Here is a 19862-nt window from a genome sequence, read left to right on the forward strand (position 1 = left end):
ACAAAATTTGTAAAGTATTTAGCACAGTGCCTGGCATATAGTGGGCACTTAATAAGTATTTTTTCCCTTCCTTCCTTCTCCAGTCCATCCTATGCACTGCTTCCAAAGTAGTTCTCCTTAAGTACATATCTGACTAGGTCACCACCCCTATTCAATTAACTCCACAGACTGCCTATTGCCTCAAGGATAAAATAAATTATAAAAAAAGACTTGAGATAAAAGATGATATGGCAAAAGGGACAGAGATAAAGTGGTCAGACATGTAAGAAGAAAACCAGTGAAGACAAAAAAATGTTTTAAGTGAGACAGAAGGAGAAATAGCAGCATAGGAGTTATGACCAGGGAGAGGAATTATTTTTGTAGCATTTGTGCCTATTTAGCTTTTAAAGTGCTCCAATCTATCTTTTCAACCTCACTGGGCATTATTACCTCCCAAGCCCCTCTAATACCCACAGCAATCCAACCAAACAGGCCTTTTTTCTGTTTTCCTATTCCCATCCTTTCTCACTGGCTCTCTTCCATACCTGGGATGGCCCCTGTCCTCCTCTGAACCTTGCAGAATCCTTTTCTTCCTTCAAGTCCCTTCTCAAGCCCCACAGGAAGCCTTATTCTAACCCTCCCCCACCACTATTAGTGCTCTCCCTCCCAAACTACCTCACACTTAACTATTTGTATATATTTGTGTTTATCACATATATACTTAATATATTCATTTGCTGTCTTCCCATCAGAAAGTATGTAAGGTGCCCATGAGTAAGGTTTATTTCATTCACTCTATCTTTTGTCATGAGTGATTAACACCATGTCTGGCATACAGTAAGTGCTTAATAAGTGTCTACGTCTCAATATAAATTTGAGTTGTCATTATTACTGTCAACATCATTCCTACTTTTCTCCTCTTCCTATTCATTCCTTTCATTTAATTGATACACATTTACTATGAGTATAAAATGTGTAGGCTATGTTTGGGGAGAAAGAGTTGATTAAAGTACATTTCCTGTCCTGAGGGAACTTAATGTCTACCTGGGAAGAAAGAACACCCACGAAAAAATTAAAAACAAAATATGGGCTCATCAAGGGGAATGGCAAGAAACTGAATGGAACTGGAACTGTGCCACAGGAAACATTCCTGAAAGAATGGGGTAAATGAGCTGAAGAAGAATAAATGAAAGGGAGCATGAAATCTATACTTGAAAACCTGAAAGACCTATCACAGGGTAGAAGGCCTGTCCTGATTGGTCCAAGAGGCTCCCTGAGAGAAGGAGTCATTCTTCTCAGACTGGCAGATTCTTGAGAGCAGGGACTGTATCTCTCTCTTGGACCAGGGTCCCTCAGAGAATTAGCCCTGTCTGGATGGTGCATCAGGAAGAGAATGGGACCCTGAGAGGTGGTGCAACAGAGAGTGTGCAGGGCTTGGAGTCTGGAAAACCTACATCCAAATATGGCCTTAGATACTTATTGGCTGTGTGACCCTAGACGTCATATAGCCTGTCTGCCTCAATTTCCGTATCTGTAAAGCAGGGACAATATTGGTACCTTCCTCCTGGGTGGACGTGTAAAGTGCTTAGCTCAGTGACTGGAACATAGTAAGCACTATACAAATGTTAACTATTATTATTATTAATTATATTATTATTACTTGAACATAGGAAGAGCCAAGTTCAAAGCCTGCCTCAGGCATTTACAAGTACCATAACTTGGAGCAAGTTACTTAACCTAAAATGAGCATCTCCCTCCCAGGTCATTCTGAGAATCAAATGACAACCTATGCAAAGTGTTTTGCAAACCTGAAAGCACTATGTAACTGTTTGCTAGTATTAGTGATATATCTTCATCTTTATGTCTATGTTTCCTAGTTCAGATACTTCATATGCAAATCTATTTCCCGACCCTTTTCATAGATGCTAGTATGAAGTTCACAAGTTTTTCTAACAATCCCACCCACTCCCCGAGTACTTAAGAGATTTTAATGTACAAACAACTCCTGAGCTTCCAAAACATATGTGCACTCCACCTAAGCGACCCTCAGGGAGGGTCATACCCTGGACTTCACTGTCTCCCAGACTTGTGCTGCCTCCAGCCAGCCAGCCAGCCATCGATTACTCTTATGTATGTGCTTTCAATGACCACTTGTTAAGCTATAACGTTACTATGTTGGGGAAAGCTTTGATATGGTGGATAGAGACCTAACCTCAGAACTAGAAATACCTGGGCTCATGAGCCACCTCTGACTCATTCTTGCTGTGTGACCTGGAGCAACTGTTCAAGACTTTAAATTATAAAGTTTATATGGTATAATTTGTAGGGGTAGGACTTTCATTCTCTTTCACCAACTTCAGGAGTTCCATATGCCAGTGAAATTGCCAGATCCTTACCCTACTGCCACATGTCAGGCTTACTGTTCTCCTCCTATGTGTCTGACCACTTTGTCTCTGTCTCAAGTGCCATATCATCAGTCATCTCATTCCCTGTAAGAGTAAAGATTCCTCAAATCTTTTTTATAGGCTTTCCCCAAGGTGATGACATCTGCTCTAGTGAATTCAATTATCATTTTTATGAAGATGACTCTCAAATTTCCACCTTCAGACCTCATCCTTCTCTGCTCTAGTCTTTCACTGCCAGTTATCTGGTGAACAACTTCATCAGGATGCTCCATGGGCACAGCATATTCAACAAGCCAAAAATGACTCCTCTCTCACCTCATCTGCCCCCCAAACCATCCTTCTTGGGACAGTCTTCATGGAAGGCACCGTCACCCTTCCAGACCACTAGGTTTGACATCTTGGTGCATTCTGACTCTTGTCTCTCCATCTTCCTCTATTTTCAGTTGCCTAGTCTTGCCAGATAACCTTTCTCACATCCCTATTTAGGCCCTCCTTCACTTCTTGGCTGGACTACTGCAATGGTTTCTTCACTTGTTACCCTGCTTCCAGTCCCTCCCCACTCGCAGTCTATACCCACTATCTACAGAACAGCAAAATCATCTTCCTAAGATACAGATATAGCCATACCACATCCTAAATTAAAGTCTCCTCTAGACATGTAAAGTGCTCCCTAACTTGGCTCCAAATCATCTTTCAAGACTTAGTTACTACCACTCCCCTTCATGCACTCTATTTTTTTTAATTAAAGCTTTTTATTTTCAAAACATATGCATGAATAGTTCTTCAATATTAACCCTTGCAAAACCTTGTATTCCAAATTTTCTTCCTTCCCCCCAGCCCCTCCCCTAGATAGCAAGTAATCCAATGTATGTTAAATATGTAAAAAAAACTGTTAAATCCAATACATGTATACACATTTACACAATTATGGATGCACTCTGTATTCTTGACAAACTGTCCATTTTTCAGGACAGGAAAAATGGTTCCCCACCAACTCAAACTCTGATTTCTATTTCTTGTCATTGAACATAGGACAGACTGCCTCCTATATCAGGGAAATGAGAACTTCTTCACCTTTAGCCCTCAGAATACTTTCTTCCAGGTTCAGCTCAGGTGTCATCATCTCCTACTGTTCATTGCTTTATGATCCTCAATTGTGAATGTTTGCTCATTCCTCAAAATACCATATATATAAGAAAATGCAAGATAATCTATCTGACATCTCCACATACTTACATGCACACAGTAGAATGTAAGTTTCTTGAAAATAGGGACCAACTTTTGTTTTTTATTTATGTATGCTCACAGTCTCGAAGAGAGTCTTGCAGACTCTCACAATCACAGTAAGTCAAAAACCATGTATTAAGCACCTATTTATTATATGCCAGGTATTAACTGTGTGATGAGGATATCAAAAAAAAAGTTAAAAAAAAAAAAAAACAGTTCCCTAACCTCAAAGAGCTCCCAATCTACTGAAGCATACAACATGAAAGATGCTGTACGGAACCTGGGATTCAATGGACTGAACCTAGATAATAACAATGAACAGAAGTTGCAGAAAGGCCCGTTTCTTTAGTTCAGTGTTGGGAAGCACATTTTACAATTACTGTTGTGTAAAAGTGAATTACTTTGTAGTGAGAAATGGTGATTCTCATGTAGCATTTGTATTTCTAATGTCCCTTTTAGTTGTCTATAAACCCATAAACTAGGACCTTCAGCCTGGAGCAGAGCAGGCAAGGGGAGGACATGATTATGGTCCTGGAGTATCTAAAAGACTAAAAGGCGGGAGAGGACAAGGCAGGACAGGGAGGAAAGCAGGAGGTACAAGGAGGCAGATCCACACATTTGCCCCTTTCCTACCATACACACATAGAGCTGGGAGAGTCTTTTGAGACCTGTTTCTTCCTCCTTCTAAGTAAGTGGGACTTGAGCTTGACTTGGGAATGAGCTGAGAGGCAGAGAAGAGAAAGCCCACCATCAGAATTGGGGATGTATGAAAAAAGGTTTGAAGATAGGAAAGTACAGGACACTTTCTACCCACTAGTCCTGGTTCCGTCTTCTGGAGCCAAGCAGAACTTGGTTGATTTCTCTTTTCTATGGGTCTTTCAAATACCTGAACCCATCTGCTTCTCTCCCAAGTCATCTCTTCTCCAGGCCATTTCTTGGTTCCTACAACTAAGCCTGATATGACATAGATTGAAGTCTCATCATCATCACACTTTTAATGTCCTTTCTTTCCTAAAATGTGGTACTTACAACTGAGCCCAATCTAGCAAGAGCTATGCTCTGACCACGAAAGAGTACCCAAAATCTTGGGTGTTCTTTTTCCAAAACACAGCCAGGTGAGAAAAGATCTGAACTTTTATTGTGTCCTTCAATATAGCCCAGTTAGCTTAGAGGCCTATCTCTCTGCTTGGTTCCAAGAGATCTTGCAGCTTTGGCCTTTATCGCCTCCAGCTCAACTCCGACTTGTGGCTTCTCAATTTCCAACTGATGTGAGTAGGCTCCTGTATCTCCCAGAGTGCTCTGTCTCCGACCCCAGTCGATGTTCCCTTCCCTGGCCTAGGACATAATGCACCTATTAAAACAGTCTAAGATCACAGCTTTTATAGTTGACATATCACTCTCTTGACCCCTAATGAGCTTGTATAATTCACTAAAAAACCTATATCTTCTTTAAGCAAACAATTATTTAGCCAAATTTTCCCTCTTTTTGCTGGAGTAGTTAATTTTTTTTTTTTGAGCCAAAGCAAAGGTCTGGACATGTCTCTCCATTATATTTCACATAATTAGATGGATCCCCTTGCTCTAATCTAGACCATCAAGATCTGTTTAGGTTTCGAATTGGACTTTCAGTATCACCCAACATTTAACAAGCAGTACAGCTTTAGATAAATCCTTTTTCTTTTCAGAATTTGTAAAAAGGAGGCCAATATCCTGCCTCACTCACAAGGTTGTTGTTAAAATCATTTAAAGGAATCTATCAGATTCTTTTTGCCACCAACCCCTATCCTGCCTCACTCACAAGGTTGTTGTTAAAATCATTTAAAGGAATCTATCAGATTCTTTTTGCCACCAACCAGAAAGCTCCCTAGAGAGTGAGCTACTTCTAATCTGTTTCCACTTTATCTTCCTTCTTGCTCACTGATGGTCCCTTCCAATTTGATACCAAGTCTGACTTTCATGTTGTTTTTTAATGCGTTTTCAGTCATATCTGACTCTTTGTGATTCCATTTAGGGTTTCTTTGGCAAAGATACTAGAGTGGTTTGTCATTTCCTCCTCCACCTCATTTTATAGATAAGGAAATGGAAGCAAATAGGAGTAAGTGAGTTACCCAGGATCACATATTTAAGGCCAGATTTAACTCAGGTTTTCCTAACTCTAGCTCTATCCTCTGAGCTATCCACTGAGCTGCTCACAACCAACTTCAAAACATTATACTGAGGAATCCACATCTTTCACCAGATTACCAAAAGTCTCTCTCCCTTTATCTCCCTCAATCTCTGTCTGTCTCCATTTCTTGCTTAATCTCTCTCTGTGTCATATTTTTCTTTCATATCCTTCTCTCTCTTTCCTATTCCTCTCTCTTCCATATCCCTCTTTCTCTCTCATATCTTTCTCTCTGTCTCTCCTTCATGTCTTTTTGATATCTCTCTTTCTTTCATGTCCCTCTCTCTAATATTTCTTTCTTCCTCTCTTTCATCTCTCTCTCTCCTCTCTCTCTCTCTCTCTCTCTCTCTCTCTCTCTCTCTCTGTCTTTTATCAGCTTCTGTCTTCTTTCTCTACAGACATATATACATAGATACACGTACATCAAGAACTTTTGGTCTAGTGGACTTAACTTCAAGTACATAAGATGATGATGATGATGATGGTAGTAGCACTTACATAAAGTTTTGAATGTGCTTTACATGTTATTTCATTTACACCTCACAAACAATCCCTTGAGGTAGATGATATTGTTATCCCCATTTTACAGATAAGGAAACTGAGGTAAATAGAAGTGAATGTCTCGCCAGGATACTTCCTCGCCTAGGAAGTATCAGAGAAATAGGATGCAGATTCAGGTTTTCCTCACTTCAAGTTCAATTCTAGCTGCTACACCATCATTAAGTTCTAGGGTACCTTATCGATGTTACATTTTTAATTCAAGACTAAACATTTCTTAGCATCTATAACTTGTGGAAATTCTGATAATGATGATGATGATGGAGACAGAAAAAGAGAAAAAAGGGGAAGGAATAAGAGAAGAATGGGAAAAGAAAGAGGGAAGATGAGAATCAGCTCCAGCTTATAAATGTCCTTTCTAAAATGTGGTGCCCACAGCTGAAGAGAATGCTCCAGATGGATCCCTTCTGGACTTTACTAGGCACTGTGGGAGATATAGTTTAGTCAGTTCAATTAATTTCATGAAGAGGTCATTTTTTTCCAATAAACAGAAGGGCCTAGGATCAAAGCCTCCAAGAAGACCTCCCCAAGGCTAGGTGCCTCCAGGGAAAGCAGTCTCTGAGTCCTTTCTGGAAGATCTGTAACAATAGCAACAACCATAGCAATAGCTGGCATTAAAAGTATATTCTAAGGATTGTAAAGTGCTTTGCATACATTATCTTCTTTGAAAAAGGATACACACTGTGGCCCAGCCAAGAAATCTGCCTATATGATGATGGGCCACCTGTAATTGGCCAGATGGACTCTACTTATATGTGAGGAACCACATCGGTCTATTCAAAATCATCAGGATTCTTAATTCTAACTTGAGTGAAGCTAAATAAACAATCATCAGCTCATGTGGGAAATAGTCCAGCTTCCTCCTCTGCTCAGAAGAGTTCCCAAAACTGAAATGCTTCCAGAGGGCTTTCTAATAGGTTCCATTCATTTGTTCTTCTTGACTCAGGACATAGACTACATTATATTTACTTGTAGTAGCCAGAATGTTCCTCATAACATTAAAAGATCTGCAATAAGCCCCCAAAGTGCAAGGTGGCCCCTTGCAAAGGGTTCCAGCAGAACACAGTTAGTCACCTGGATGACAAGGCAAGGAGAGACAGCAGTCTATCCTTGTCAATGGATATCCATGTTAATGAGATCACAGCACCACTAACATAGTCAGAGAAGATAATATTCTCACTCTTCTCTGCCCTGGTCAAACTCCATCTAGAATACTATGTTTTTAGCCGAGGAAAAACCACGAATTCAGACTTAGGGAGATGAGGAGAACTCTCTGACAATTATATCTGTGCCACAATTGTGTGGACTCCTCCTGGAGGGTGGGAACTTCCCCATCACTGGAGGTATTTATGGAGCCTACAGGGGTTTCCTAAATTGGGCCAGAGATTGTAGGGGATGACTTATCAGGCTATCAGGACTCAGAGAAGCCAGAATTCTACCACTAGCCATTCCCTGGTTCTTTGCCCTCCAGCCTTCCCAACTCATATAGAGATTTGTATCCTAATAAGGATTCAGTCAAACCAACACTTGAGGAAGGGACAAAAAAGGGCCCCAGACAGTCCCCCTCCCTCGTCGCTCATCATCATTGGCAGAAGAGTAGGGGAAAGTGTAGACGTATGTTACACAGGAGTCACAACCTCCCAGTCATACACTATCAAGAAGACAGGGATGCTATTTACTGGAGACCTACAGCAACCTCAGGCCCAAGAAAAACCCTCCTGGAAAAATCTCCAGGGAGCGCAGGAGACAACCTAACAGTGACGGATGGCTGTTGTTACAAGCAATTTCCTGTCCCCTCTCATCCTCTCTCTCCCTTCAGGGCCCCCAGCCCAATCGTCAGCCTCCACAGCTGACAAATGATCTTCATGTATCCATGACAGCAGAACAGGGGCCAGAGACATTTTCATTACAGGCAACAAAGTTGCCCAAATGCGAAAACTTTTTTTTCTACCGAAGAGTTCTCTGGGGGTTCTCTACACTTTATCATGGTTGAAGCTGTCTGTTTTCGTTTTTCATTTCAGCCCTCAGTACTGGCCACGCTGCTATACTGTGTATGTGTACCTGTGTATATAAGCAATATATGCATGTTTGTATTCCTACAGCATGCATGTGTATGTTTGGTTCTACATATAAATGAGGCCTTTCGTGAATATATCTGAGCATGTTTCTGTACATACAATACATGTGTCTACATGTGGATGTATGGATTCCACCATGATGGATTCGTGTTTACATGTGACAGTGCAGTATAAATATAATATATGGAATCGGAGGCTTTAGATGTTAATCTTAGTTGTGGCCTTCAAATCTCAGCCCGGCCCCTTCCTAGCTATGTGACCTTGGACAAGGTCCTGTAACACTCTGAGCTTCAATTCATTCATCTATACATTGGGGAAATAAAATTTCCTCAACCTGCCTCTCAGTCTGTTATAAGCATTGGGCTTTATGAACTTGAAAGTGCTTCAGAGATGAAAACCGGCACTATACATGCATGTATGTGTGTGAATGTATGAAGGAAGGGAGAGAGGGAGAAAAGGAAAAAAGGAAGGAGGGAGGGAGAGAGAGAAAGAAGGAGGGAATAAGGGAGGGAAGGGAAGGAAGGAGGGAGGGAGGGAGAGAAAGAAGGAGAGAGGGAAGGAGAGGAAGAAGGAGGGAGGGAAGAAAGGAAGGAGGGAGGGAGGGAAAGAAAGAAAGAGGGAGGGAGAGAAAGAAGGAGGGAATAAGGGAGAAAGAGAAGGAAGGAGGGAGGGAGGGAAAGGAAGGAAGTAGGGAGGAGGAGGAAGGAGAGAGGGAGGAAGGAAAAAGGGAGGGAGGAAGGGAGGGAGAAAGAGAGGGAAAGGAGAGAGGAAGGGAGGGAGGGGAAAAGGAGGGAGGGAGAGAAGGAGGGAAATAAGGAAGAAGAGAGGAAGGGAAAGGAAGGAAGGAAAGAATTCATACAAAACACTTTTATTAGACAGTAAAGGGGATATGTTTTAGGTAAGAAATGTCCCCTGCAAAAAAAGCATAGAGAAAACTCAAATAAATTAAGAAAAACCCTTAAAGATCTCTCCCATTTCTTTCCCTTACAGATGAGGAGACTGAGGTTCTAAGAGGAAAAACAACATGTGCAAATTGACACACATGAGGGAATTAGCATCATTGGCATTAGAAATTGTCTTCAATCTACAGCTTGGTAGACTTGCCAATAAAGCACTTTGAAATCAACCTAATGAAAGAATAAGCTTAGAAACTTCTTAGGGACTCCCTAGGAAATGCTAACCAGGTTTCATGCTGAGACACTGCCCAATGACAAATTTAGGGATAGCCGAGTTCCTGGTTATAGAAGCACATAGATATATATACATACACTTATGTCTATGAATGAGATACATACATGCATATATATATATATATATATATATGATATCCAAATATATGTTTATGCACATGATGGGATAGTGAAGAAAGCTTATCATGCAGGAATCTATGTTTTCAGCTTCTCTCCCTTTCTCTCTTTCCCTCTCTCTCTCCCCTCTCTCTCCTCTGTCTCTGTCTCTCTCCCTCTCTCTCTATCCTTCTCTCTTTCTCTGAGTCTGTCTCTGTCTCTGTCTCTCTCTCTCTGTCTCTGTCTCTCTGTCTCTTTGTCTCACACACACAAAACACACACTCACACACAAAGCAGAGTAACTAATAATTCCAAGAAGTGCCTTAATGATAATTTCTTTTCAAAAGAAGGGGTCCTAGGCAGGGTAAATTCTATTCTTGATCTGACTGTCACCAAGGAAGAATTGAGTGCTGGGATGGACACAATGGGAACTTCAGAGGGAAGTGACCGCTTCATCTAGGAATCTGTGATTGGGGAAAGGAAAGGAAGGAACAGGCTGACAAACATTCTAGCTTTTTACAAGAGCAGAATTCAAAGGTTTCACAGAAGGGTTAGAGAAAGTCAGAAAGACCAAGATTCTATAGAGCAACTTAGCCCAGAAAATATGAGAAATTCCCTCAAATTAAGTTCTAAAAATACAAAGAGAAACAATTTTGATCATCAGGAAAAGAGGAAGTTGTTCGGAAAGATGGATGTGGATACTCAAGAGAACTGGCTGAACAACTTAAATAGTAAGAGCTCTATTTGGGCTGAATAGAATATTGATTACCAATCATAGAGAGAAGGAAAGCTGTTCAACTCTCTTATTTTCTTCATGAAAGTATGGGTAAAGATGAGAATCATATAGGTAATGGGGTGCTGCCAGAAGCCCCTATCCTCCCATCCCTCTCCAGCTGTAAGCTACTCCCCCCCCCCCAACAAGGCAAATACTCTTCCTCTGCCAAGGAGAATGGACAAGGAAGGACGGGATTAATAGAGAGACAGTACACATGATAAGTAAGGAGTTAACATGAGACAACATAGCTTTCCTAAAGGAGTTCAAATCACCTGGCCCAGGTGAGTTACTACTGATGAAACTAGAAGAAACAGGAGATTTTATTGCTGAGCCACTGAAAGACAAAGAACCATAACCCTGGAAAGGGAACGTTGTGCTATGATGCAGGCTAGAATGACGTACAATTAAATGTATTAAAACTTAGCAAAGCTAATTCAATGGCTAGTCTCAAAGAATAGTCATTAAGGGTTCAAGATCAGCTTGGAAGTCTCCAGGAAGTCCTGGAGTGCCCCATGAATCCGTCTGGTCCTGTGATAGTTAATATTTTTATATAGGACTTAGAAAAAAGGCATAGATGGCATGCTAATCAAATTCTCAGATGACACAAAGCTGGTAGAGAGGAGGAGCTAAATTAATTCCATTTTCTTCAACACCTATTTATTGAATGCTTGCTATATGGCAGGTATTATGCCGAGAACTGAAGGATAGCTAATCAAAAAGATCATGACAGGACAGAATATTCTGCTGAAACTAATAACAAAATGAATACTGATAAAAGTGAAGTCTTACATCTTCTGCAACTCTTGCAGAGGCAGTAAGTCCAAATGTGTAACACTACACATCAGGACATATTTTCTTGATGTACTGATTGGCTAATGTTTTTCTATTACTCTTCTTTTTCTTTTAAAAAAAATCTGTTTCACAGGATGGTTTTCTTGGAGACAAAGAGAGAGACAAAAAGGGAAAAGTCTACACATGGCTTAACAATAAAATATGTCAATAAAATCTATTTCTGAAGTAGAGTTTTACATTTAGATTCAAATAATCAATTTCTCAAATATGATTTTATTTGGGATGGGTTGTGTGTCTGTGTCAGGGGTGAAGTAGGGGGATGGGTATATAGTAATTTGTCTGGGGAAAAAATATAAATGCCCCCACATGCAAGTGACACAGAGCCCCATGTGTAGTGCAGGGGTTGTGAGGTAGTGCATACACATGTGTTTATGGGGCAGAGAAATGGGCACAGGTACCAATATGCATGTGGGAACTGGGCAACAGGTGATTTGTCCTCAGGATCCAAGGCAATTGCGTGCACACCTAAAGCCCATCCCAAGCCAGGGGGCACTTACAGGCCATTGCGCAGCTCCAGGGTGTCCCCTGCAGTTCCCAGAGAGCGGAGGTTCTGTTCCAAAGACATCACTGCCAGGGAGAGAGTAGGAGATGTGAGCAGGGGAGAGGACTACAGAGTAGGACAGCTATCGGTCAGCTCAGTGGCTCAGTGATTCAGCGGCAAAGGCGCTGCAACACGTTTGATTCCAAAAGGCTCAGAGCTCCCAGAATCTAACCCGCACGGGGCCTAAAGGGAGCTCTCTCCCTACAGATCTTCGGATGAAGGAAGCCGATGGCACTTGTTAGGGACTAAACGTTACACATAGGATTTATGCGCTGAGCCTCTAGGGCCCCTTCAGGCTCCTCCCTGCTGTGAGTCCCTATCTGAGAAAGTGAACCATAGGGCTGCACTGCCCCTGAATTTTCATTGTCCAGTTCTATCCCTCTCTGTTCACGTGGCAAGAGCTAAGAGTCCAATAACCACGGAATCGTGGAGAAATTAGCTGTCAGTGTTTGAGTTCCCTGGCTCTCATGATCGCTATTCTTGGATGGAAACCCAAAGAAAAGGGAGCTGCCCTAGAATCCTACCTTCCTCTGCATAGGCAGGGCCACCTCTGCCCCATTCCCGCCCAGGCCCTTGCCAAAAGCTCTAGGGCAGAAAGAAACTATGTTTTGTCCTGTCTGTCCTGCGTGTTGGCCAGACCCTGCCTGCCCACCCCCAGCCTTCCTTCCCCCGGCTCCACGATGCTGCCCCTGGGGCTGGAAGGCACTGAGAAATCTCCTGCACTGCGGCTTGGGCCCTTCACCCGCTGAGATCCACTCTGTGCCCTACTCCCTACCCCCTGATTCTCCATCTCAGTCCCAGTTGAGTGACTCTGCCCAGGGTCCAAGCTGGGTCTGAGCCACAGGACCTTTCCCACCCACATCAGAGGATCTCGCCTTTCCCTGACAGCCAGGCTTGGCCCGAAGAGGAGCAGGTGTGCCGTGCAGATTAAACCATTCAGAGGCTCCAGGGGACAAGACCAGACACCTGGGCTTTCTACGCACCATTGGAGTTGATTCGAAAGACATTTGCTGATGTCTCCTGGAACAGCTCCTGGAGGTTCGTGGGATCGATCTGGGTGGCTGAAATGAGAGGAACCATAGCACAAAACATGGTTAGTGACTCCAACACCATGACTGCATCTGCCAAGCCCCAGGGAACTTCACAAAGCCGCTAGATTTGGCAACATGGCCCAGAGAGGTCTGTCCTGCACCCAGGAAATGGGCTGCGCCCCAGACTAAGGCCTCCACTAGCCATAGTAGGAGAGACAGCAGAAGAGACAGCCCCTGCTCTCAGAGAGCCTCTGGGCTAAGGGGAAATGCAGCCCCTGCCCTCAGAGAGCTCCTGGCTAAGAGGGAAATGCAGCCCTGCCTCTGCCCTCAGAGAGCCCCTGGCTAAAGGGAAATGCAGCCCCTGCCCCTGCCCTCAGAGAGCCCCTGGCTAAGGGGAAGTGCAGCCCCTGCTCCTGCCCTCAGAGAGCCTCTGGGCTGTGTAAAGATGCAGTCTCTATCTGTAGGAGGTCCTTCACCTAAGGGACAAAAAGGGCACTGGTCAACAGAAAGCCCTATGATTTAGGAGGAAACAAGGTTTCGGGCCCCTCAGGAAGCCCTTGGGCTGAGGAAGGACATTCTTCCAGGAGTCCTTGTTCTGAGAGAGAAAAAACAGCTTTGGGTCTCAGGAGCCCCAGTCTGAGAGCCTGGGGACAAAATGTACACGCCTCCGAGGAAGCTCTGGGGCCAATGTCCCTCCTGCACCCAACAAGCACAGGGGTCAAAGAGGCTGTGGTTGAGGGTGTTTTCTATTACTGAGCAAACTCGTGCAGCAATGCGATAGAAAATGCTGGGGGTCAGCAGTTCCTGTGGCTTCTTCACCCTGGTTAGCTTTGGAATCACTTTCAAACACGCAACATATAATCTTCCCTCAAGGAATAACAAACACCTCTCTTCCATTAACTTGGCATTTTAAGCAGCATCAGTACAACTGCCTCTCCCCCCTGCTCTGTTCCCTCACCCTCCGTCTCTTTTCTTATCCCTGCTTCCCTTTTCTCCTCTGCACGCCTCTTCCTCAATTTCCCCTCTCTGCCCCTTTTCTCTCCATCCCCCCTTTTTCTTCTGCCCCCCTCCACAGCTTTCTCTCCTCCCCCTCAACCAAGCCCTCCCCTCACTTCAATCCCTGCTCTCCTCCCACATCCTTTTCCTCTCCATCTCCTCACACACTTAGTGAAGGGCAGACAAGGGAAGGACATCACAGCTGTCTGCAGATATAAGGAGGGCTGGCACAGGGAACAGGGATTAAGCTTATTCTGTTTGGTCACTTTATACCTTAATTTAGAGGGGGAAAAGCTCCTATTAATTCAGACTATTCAAAAGTAGGAAGGCTGGTCTACACCCAGAGAGAGGACTGTAAGAACTGAGCCTGAATCACAAAACAGCATTTTCCCTCTTTTTGTTGTTGTTGGCTTGCATTTTATTTTCTTTCTCATTTTTTTTTCCTTTTCGAACTGATTTTTCTTATGCAACAAGATAATTATATAAATGTTTACATATATTAGATTTAACATGCTTAACATATAATGGATTACTTGCCATCTAGGGGAAGGAGTGAGGGGAAGCAGGAGAAAATTTGGAACACAAGGCTATGCAAGGGTCAGTGTTGAAAAATTATCCGTGCATGTTTTGAAAAAAAAAAAAGCTTTAATAAAAAAATTAAAATCTTGAAGATATGCTGTGGCAGAGTTTCTTCTTATACAAGTTGAATTCAGTGGGCATTAAGATCACTTTTTTATTATTAAGATTCTTTTTTATTATTATTGTTTGGAATTCCAATTTATTACAAGCCTGGTCTTTGGCAGGCCCTTTCTCTCCTGAATGACAATTTTAAGATCACTTCTAATACTGAAATTCTAGAATCCTGTGATTTTTTTCCCTTCATGTTGCCCTCCTGCCATCTATCCCAAGAGCTAACTCTGGCTCCCAGTAGGCACTGTAAGATGCAGGTATTAGAGCTAGTAATGGGGAAAGAGATCTAATGGGGGGAGAGGAGGGAGAAATAGGGAGGATGACAAGCTTGGGGGGGGGCTGGAAGGATGACATTGCTCTCTAGAAGAGGGAGGTTGGTCCCTGCTACTCACCCATGTGAGAGGATCTCTTCTCCCCCACCCAGAGTGCATTTGGACTCCGGATCCCTAGGTCAGAATCCTGGTTTTCTAGGCACTATCTATGTGAGACTAGGCAATTCCCTAAGCCTCCCTGGACCTCAGTTTCTCTATCTACAAACAAATGAAAAACTTGGAACAGAGAACAGCTCAGGTCCCTTCCAACTCTAGATTCTGTGATTCTATAAATGATCCATCATACTTGGGAGGATGGGGGTGGAGAGGTCTGGAAAAGAGCCCTAGGTCTGGATCTATGGAACCTGTCACTCTTAAACACTGCTGCTACAAGACCATAAAGGGCAGCACAGAGTCCTGGAAAGAGAATAACAGAAATAACAATAGCTCCCCTTTCTGTGATGCTTATTTAAAGGCTTTCCTCCCCCATGGCCCCTGTGAGGTAGGTAACACAAGGGTTGATTATTCCCTTTCCATAGACAAAGAAGCAGTCCCAGAGCAGCTTGCCCAGGATCACCCATCAAGGAAACCACAGTCAGGCAAGAAGCATTTCCCTATGGAGCACTTAGGCTGGGCCAGGAGATGTGCTAAGTGCCGAGGAGACGAAGAAAGGCAAAAGTCAAACCCTCTTCTCCAAGAGCTCCCCATCTGGGTGACCACTGAGACTGGAACCCAGCAGCCCTACCTCCCACCTAACTACACTGTCCAGGGCCCTCTGTGACTGAGGACTCAGCTGGGGAAAGAAGGGCTCAAGGAGGAGGAGAGATGGAGTCCCCAACAGGGAGGCAGGCCCCAGGAGGGGGGGCAAGGGCCGTGTTCACCAGGGTCAGGGAGATCCATGCCTCTCTCCCACGATGCTTTCTCAGGCATGGGTCTGAATGAGCCAGACTGCCTTTGTCTTACAAGAATGTTTAAGACTGTGCAATAGTTGGCGCTGATAGAGCAGCGTAGTCACAGGAGGGTCATGAACCAAACACATTCTGGGAGGTAGAGAATTGAGACCCCACAATGATGGATATCATGGAGAAAAACAAGTCATTTCCAACCTGTATCCCCTCCCTGGAAGTCTAGTCCAGCTCCTATCTGTCCCTTAGCCTGTAAAGAAATATTCGGCCTGGCACAGCCCATGGGGACAAGATGAAGGAGTAATCCCATCTGTTAGAGGGAAATTGTCCTATGGTTTATAGTTATTCATTTGAGACATTGAAGAAACCGAGGAAGAGGGAAGTCCCTATTACACAACCTGGAGCCCAACGTCTCCCACATCCGTCTCGCCAGTGTTCTCCCCCACCAATCCTCGCTCATTCTCTCTGCCTTCACGGCCTTCCATCAGTCACTCTCGGGCCAGAGAAGAAGAGGGTGCTTTTGAGTCCTAGGTTCACACAACATTCGAGGTGGAAAGAACCGGTTTCCTTTACAGAACTTAAGGAGGTGATAGGACTACCAAAGAGCCATCAGACTTCAGAAATAGAAGAAACCTGGGGCAGCCTCTCCTGTGCTGCCCCAGTGTGAAATAGGAATTCCTTCTCACAGCTTCAGTAAAAAATGGAAGCCCTGACTGTGCCCAAGGTCCCACAGCTACCAGGGGGCAGAATGGGTACTTGAACCCAGGTCTTCCTTCTAAGTCCAAGGCTACACGCCCTAGGCCACACAGGCCCACTAACACTCCTCCCAACTAGCCTCAATTCTGTCTTCTAGAAGCATCCCGAACAAATCCCTCTGCACCAGAAACAGCCTTCTGATAGCTGAAAACCTCCATCACCTCCTTTCCAAAGCTTTTCTTCCACCCCCACTTCCACCAATCATCTGCTACCCTCTAGGGTCCCTTTGATACCCCCGGGTCATCAATGCTCTTCCTGAACCAAGGCCTCTAGAAACAAATAGTGCCAAAGGGAGCCCCTCAGGCTGTCCTGGCATTCAAAGCCTCCAGGATGAGCATTGGGTTCAATTTCTGTAGCCACATTTTAATAAAGTTGCTGATGAAATGGAGGCTGCTTATAGAAGGGTGACCAAGGGTAAGGGTCTTGTGATCACATGAGAACTAGTTAAAGGAATGTTTATCCTGGAGAGGACCTGGAAGCAGGGGAGGGTAAAAGTGAGAATGGCTACTGTCTTAAAGGGTTGTCACATGGAGGAAAGATTAACCCCCTGAAGACTGACCTAAGAGCAAGTTTGTAAATAAAAATTTCCTAGAAACTAGAGCTGTCCAAAAGTAGAATAGGCTACTCTGAGAAAGGTAGCTCCAACCTCACATGGATGCCTTCAAAGGAAGTGTCTGTGACTATCTGTTGGCTGTGTTGGACTGGATGGCCTCCAAGGTCTTCTCGAACCCTCTCCTTAGCAATTCTTCCTCAGTATACTTTGCTGGATCTTCACCCCAGCCAAGCCAACTCACCATAGTGTCCCTACTCCGTCTCCTCCTCTCCCTCCACAATCTCTCTTAATAATCTCACCAGCTCCTGTGGAATCAATTATCACCTCTCTGAGGATGACGCCTAGATCTCCAAATCCAGCATCCAGCTCTAGCTTATTCTGAGTCCTAGTCCTGTATCACCACCCACCACTTATGTATCTAGAAATGAACGGACATACAAATCTCAAACAGGATGTTTCTTAAATACAACTCCCAAATCCTCCCCTTTTCCAATCTTCTCTATTACTGTCGAAGGCAACACTACTACAACTATACAAAAGTACATGCTGAGAGTTTAACCATATTCTTCTCTAATTATCCAGTTTCTGTTCCTATCTACACATTTCATTTGCTCTCCTAATCTGGAATACTCTCTGCTTTGTCTCCTCTGATTAAAATGCTATCTATTCAAGCATCACCCTCTTCCAATAAGCCCTCTTTAATGACTTTACCGTCCAGTGATTTCTGTTTTTTCTGATTTCCAACAACATATAAAGTCCACACTATAAAATCTAGGATTGGTTTTAAATACTATCTTGTTTTTCTGCTTCATCTGTGTGTGTGTGTGTGTGTGTGTGTGTGTGTGAGAGAGAGAGAGAGAGAGAGAGAGAAAGAGAGAGAGAGAGAGAGACAGACAGACAGAGAGAGAGAAAGACAGAGACAGAGAGATAGAAACAGAGAGCGAGAAAGAGACAGACAGACAGACAGACAAAGACAGAGAGAGACAGAGAAAGACAGGGGGGAGGGAGGGAAAGAAAGAGAGAGAAGGAAGGAAGGAAAAAGGGAGGGAGGGAGATGGAAAGGAAGAGGGAGATAGAAGGGGAGATGGAAAAAAAGAGGGAGAGGGAGAGGAAGAGAAAGAGGGAGAGGGAGAGCGAGAAGGGGGTGGAGACAAAGAAAGAGACAGAGAGAAACAAAATATAAGAGGTGGGAAGAAAGAAAGAAAGGAGGGGAGAGATCTATATGCACTCCAACAAGAATTTATTATGCATTCACAATGTTCAAAACACTGGACTAGATGTTTTGTATACCCTGTGAATTCTTGAGATCAGGAGTATACATTGTTTCAAAACTGTCACCACCAAAACCAATGCAGACCAAATTAGAAGGAAAGGAGGAAACTGGGGGAATTGTTTAAAGAAAGTTTCTCTGATTACAAAGGTCTTATTTCTCACCTATATACAGAATCGAGTCATTATATGAGCCATTTCCTAATTGATAAATGGTATAAGGATGTGAAAAGGATGTGAACAGGTAATTTTCAGACAAAGTAAGTCTCATGAAAAAATGCTCTAAATCATTACTGACTGGAGAAATGCAAATTAAAACAATTCTAAGCTCCCATCTCATAATAGTCAGATTGACTAACATAACAGAAAAGAAAAATGATAAATACTGGAGAAGATGTGGGAAAATAGGTAGAATAATGCATTGTTGATGGAGTTGTGAACTGGTACAACCATTCCAGAGAATAATGTGAAGTATGCCCAAAAGGCTATAAATCTGTGCATACCGCTTGACCTAGCAAAACTACCACTATTACTACTACTGCCACTGCCACAGCTACTACTATTACTACTTCATCCCAAAGAAAAGGGGAAAGGATGTATATATACAAATATATTTATAGCAGCTTTTTTGTGGTGGCAAAAAATGGAAATTGAGGAGATTCCCATCCATTGGGGAATAGCTGAACAAGTTGCTGTATATGATGATATTGGAATACTACTGTGCTGTGGGAAATGATGAGCAGGATTGTTTCAGAAAAACCTGGAACAATTTATATGAGCTGAGTCAAAGTGATGAGAGAAGAACCAGAAGGGCATTGTGCACAGTAACGTAAATAATGTAATGATGATAAAATGTGAAGGACTTGGCTACTCTGATCGATACAATAATCCAAGACAATTCAAAAGGACCCATGATGAAAAAATGCTATCCATCTCCAGGGAGAAAACTGAAGCACTAACTCTGAGTGCAAATTGAAGCATACATTTTTTCACTTTATATTTCTTGCTTTTCATTGTTTTTCGGGTTTTTTTGGCAACATGGCTAATATGGAAATATGCTTTGCATGACTTCACACATATAATTGATATCACATTGCTTTCCTTCTCGATGAGTGGGGGAGGGGTGAAAGGAGGGAGGAAATTTGGAACTTAATTTTTTGAGTTAAAAATAAAGAAAAGAAATGAAAAGGAAAAAAAAAAACCCTGTTATCACCATAGGCATAGCAGAAAGCTCAGCAGACATTACTGAGTACTTAAAATAGGACATACTCAATAGGAGTCAGTGCGATGAAATGGAAGAGACCCAGAGTGGGACTTGGGAGACCAGAATTCTAGTACTGTTTCTGCCACTGATCATTCAATATGAGACCTTCCCTTCTCTAGATCTCATTTTCCCCATCTATAAAACCATTTTATTCTAAATAAGGTTTCTGACCTTATTCTGACATTCTATGTCTCTTCCACCTCTGACAGCCCATGCTCTAAG

General features: G+C 43.1%; 1 protein-coding gene across 1 annotated transcript in view; it reads right to left on the reverse strand.

The window, feature by feature from the left end:
- TSNARE1 (t-SNARE domain containing 1) overlaps positions 1 to 19862 on the reverse strand; it is a gene marked incomplete at its 5' end in the record, with an annotated part of 260056 nt that overhangs the window by 151547 nt on the left and 88647 nt on the right. The window contains 2 exon segments of the mRNA XM_031947287.1: positions 11822 to 11891; positions 12849 to 12926. Coding sequence (XP_031803147.1) covers positions 11822 to 11891; positions 12849 to 12926 — 148 coding nt within the window.

Source organism: Sarcophilus harrisii, chromosome 1, assembly GCF_902635505.1.
Source record: "Sarcophilus harrisii chromosome 1, mSarHar1.11, whole genome shotgun sequence".
Taxonomy (NCBI): domain Eukaryota; kingdom Metazoa; phylum Chordata; class Mammalia; order Dasyuromorphia; family Dasyuridae; genus Sarcophilus; species Sarcophilus harrisii.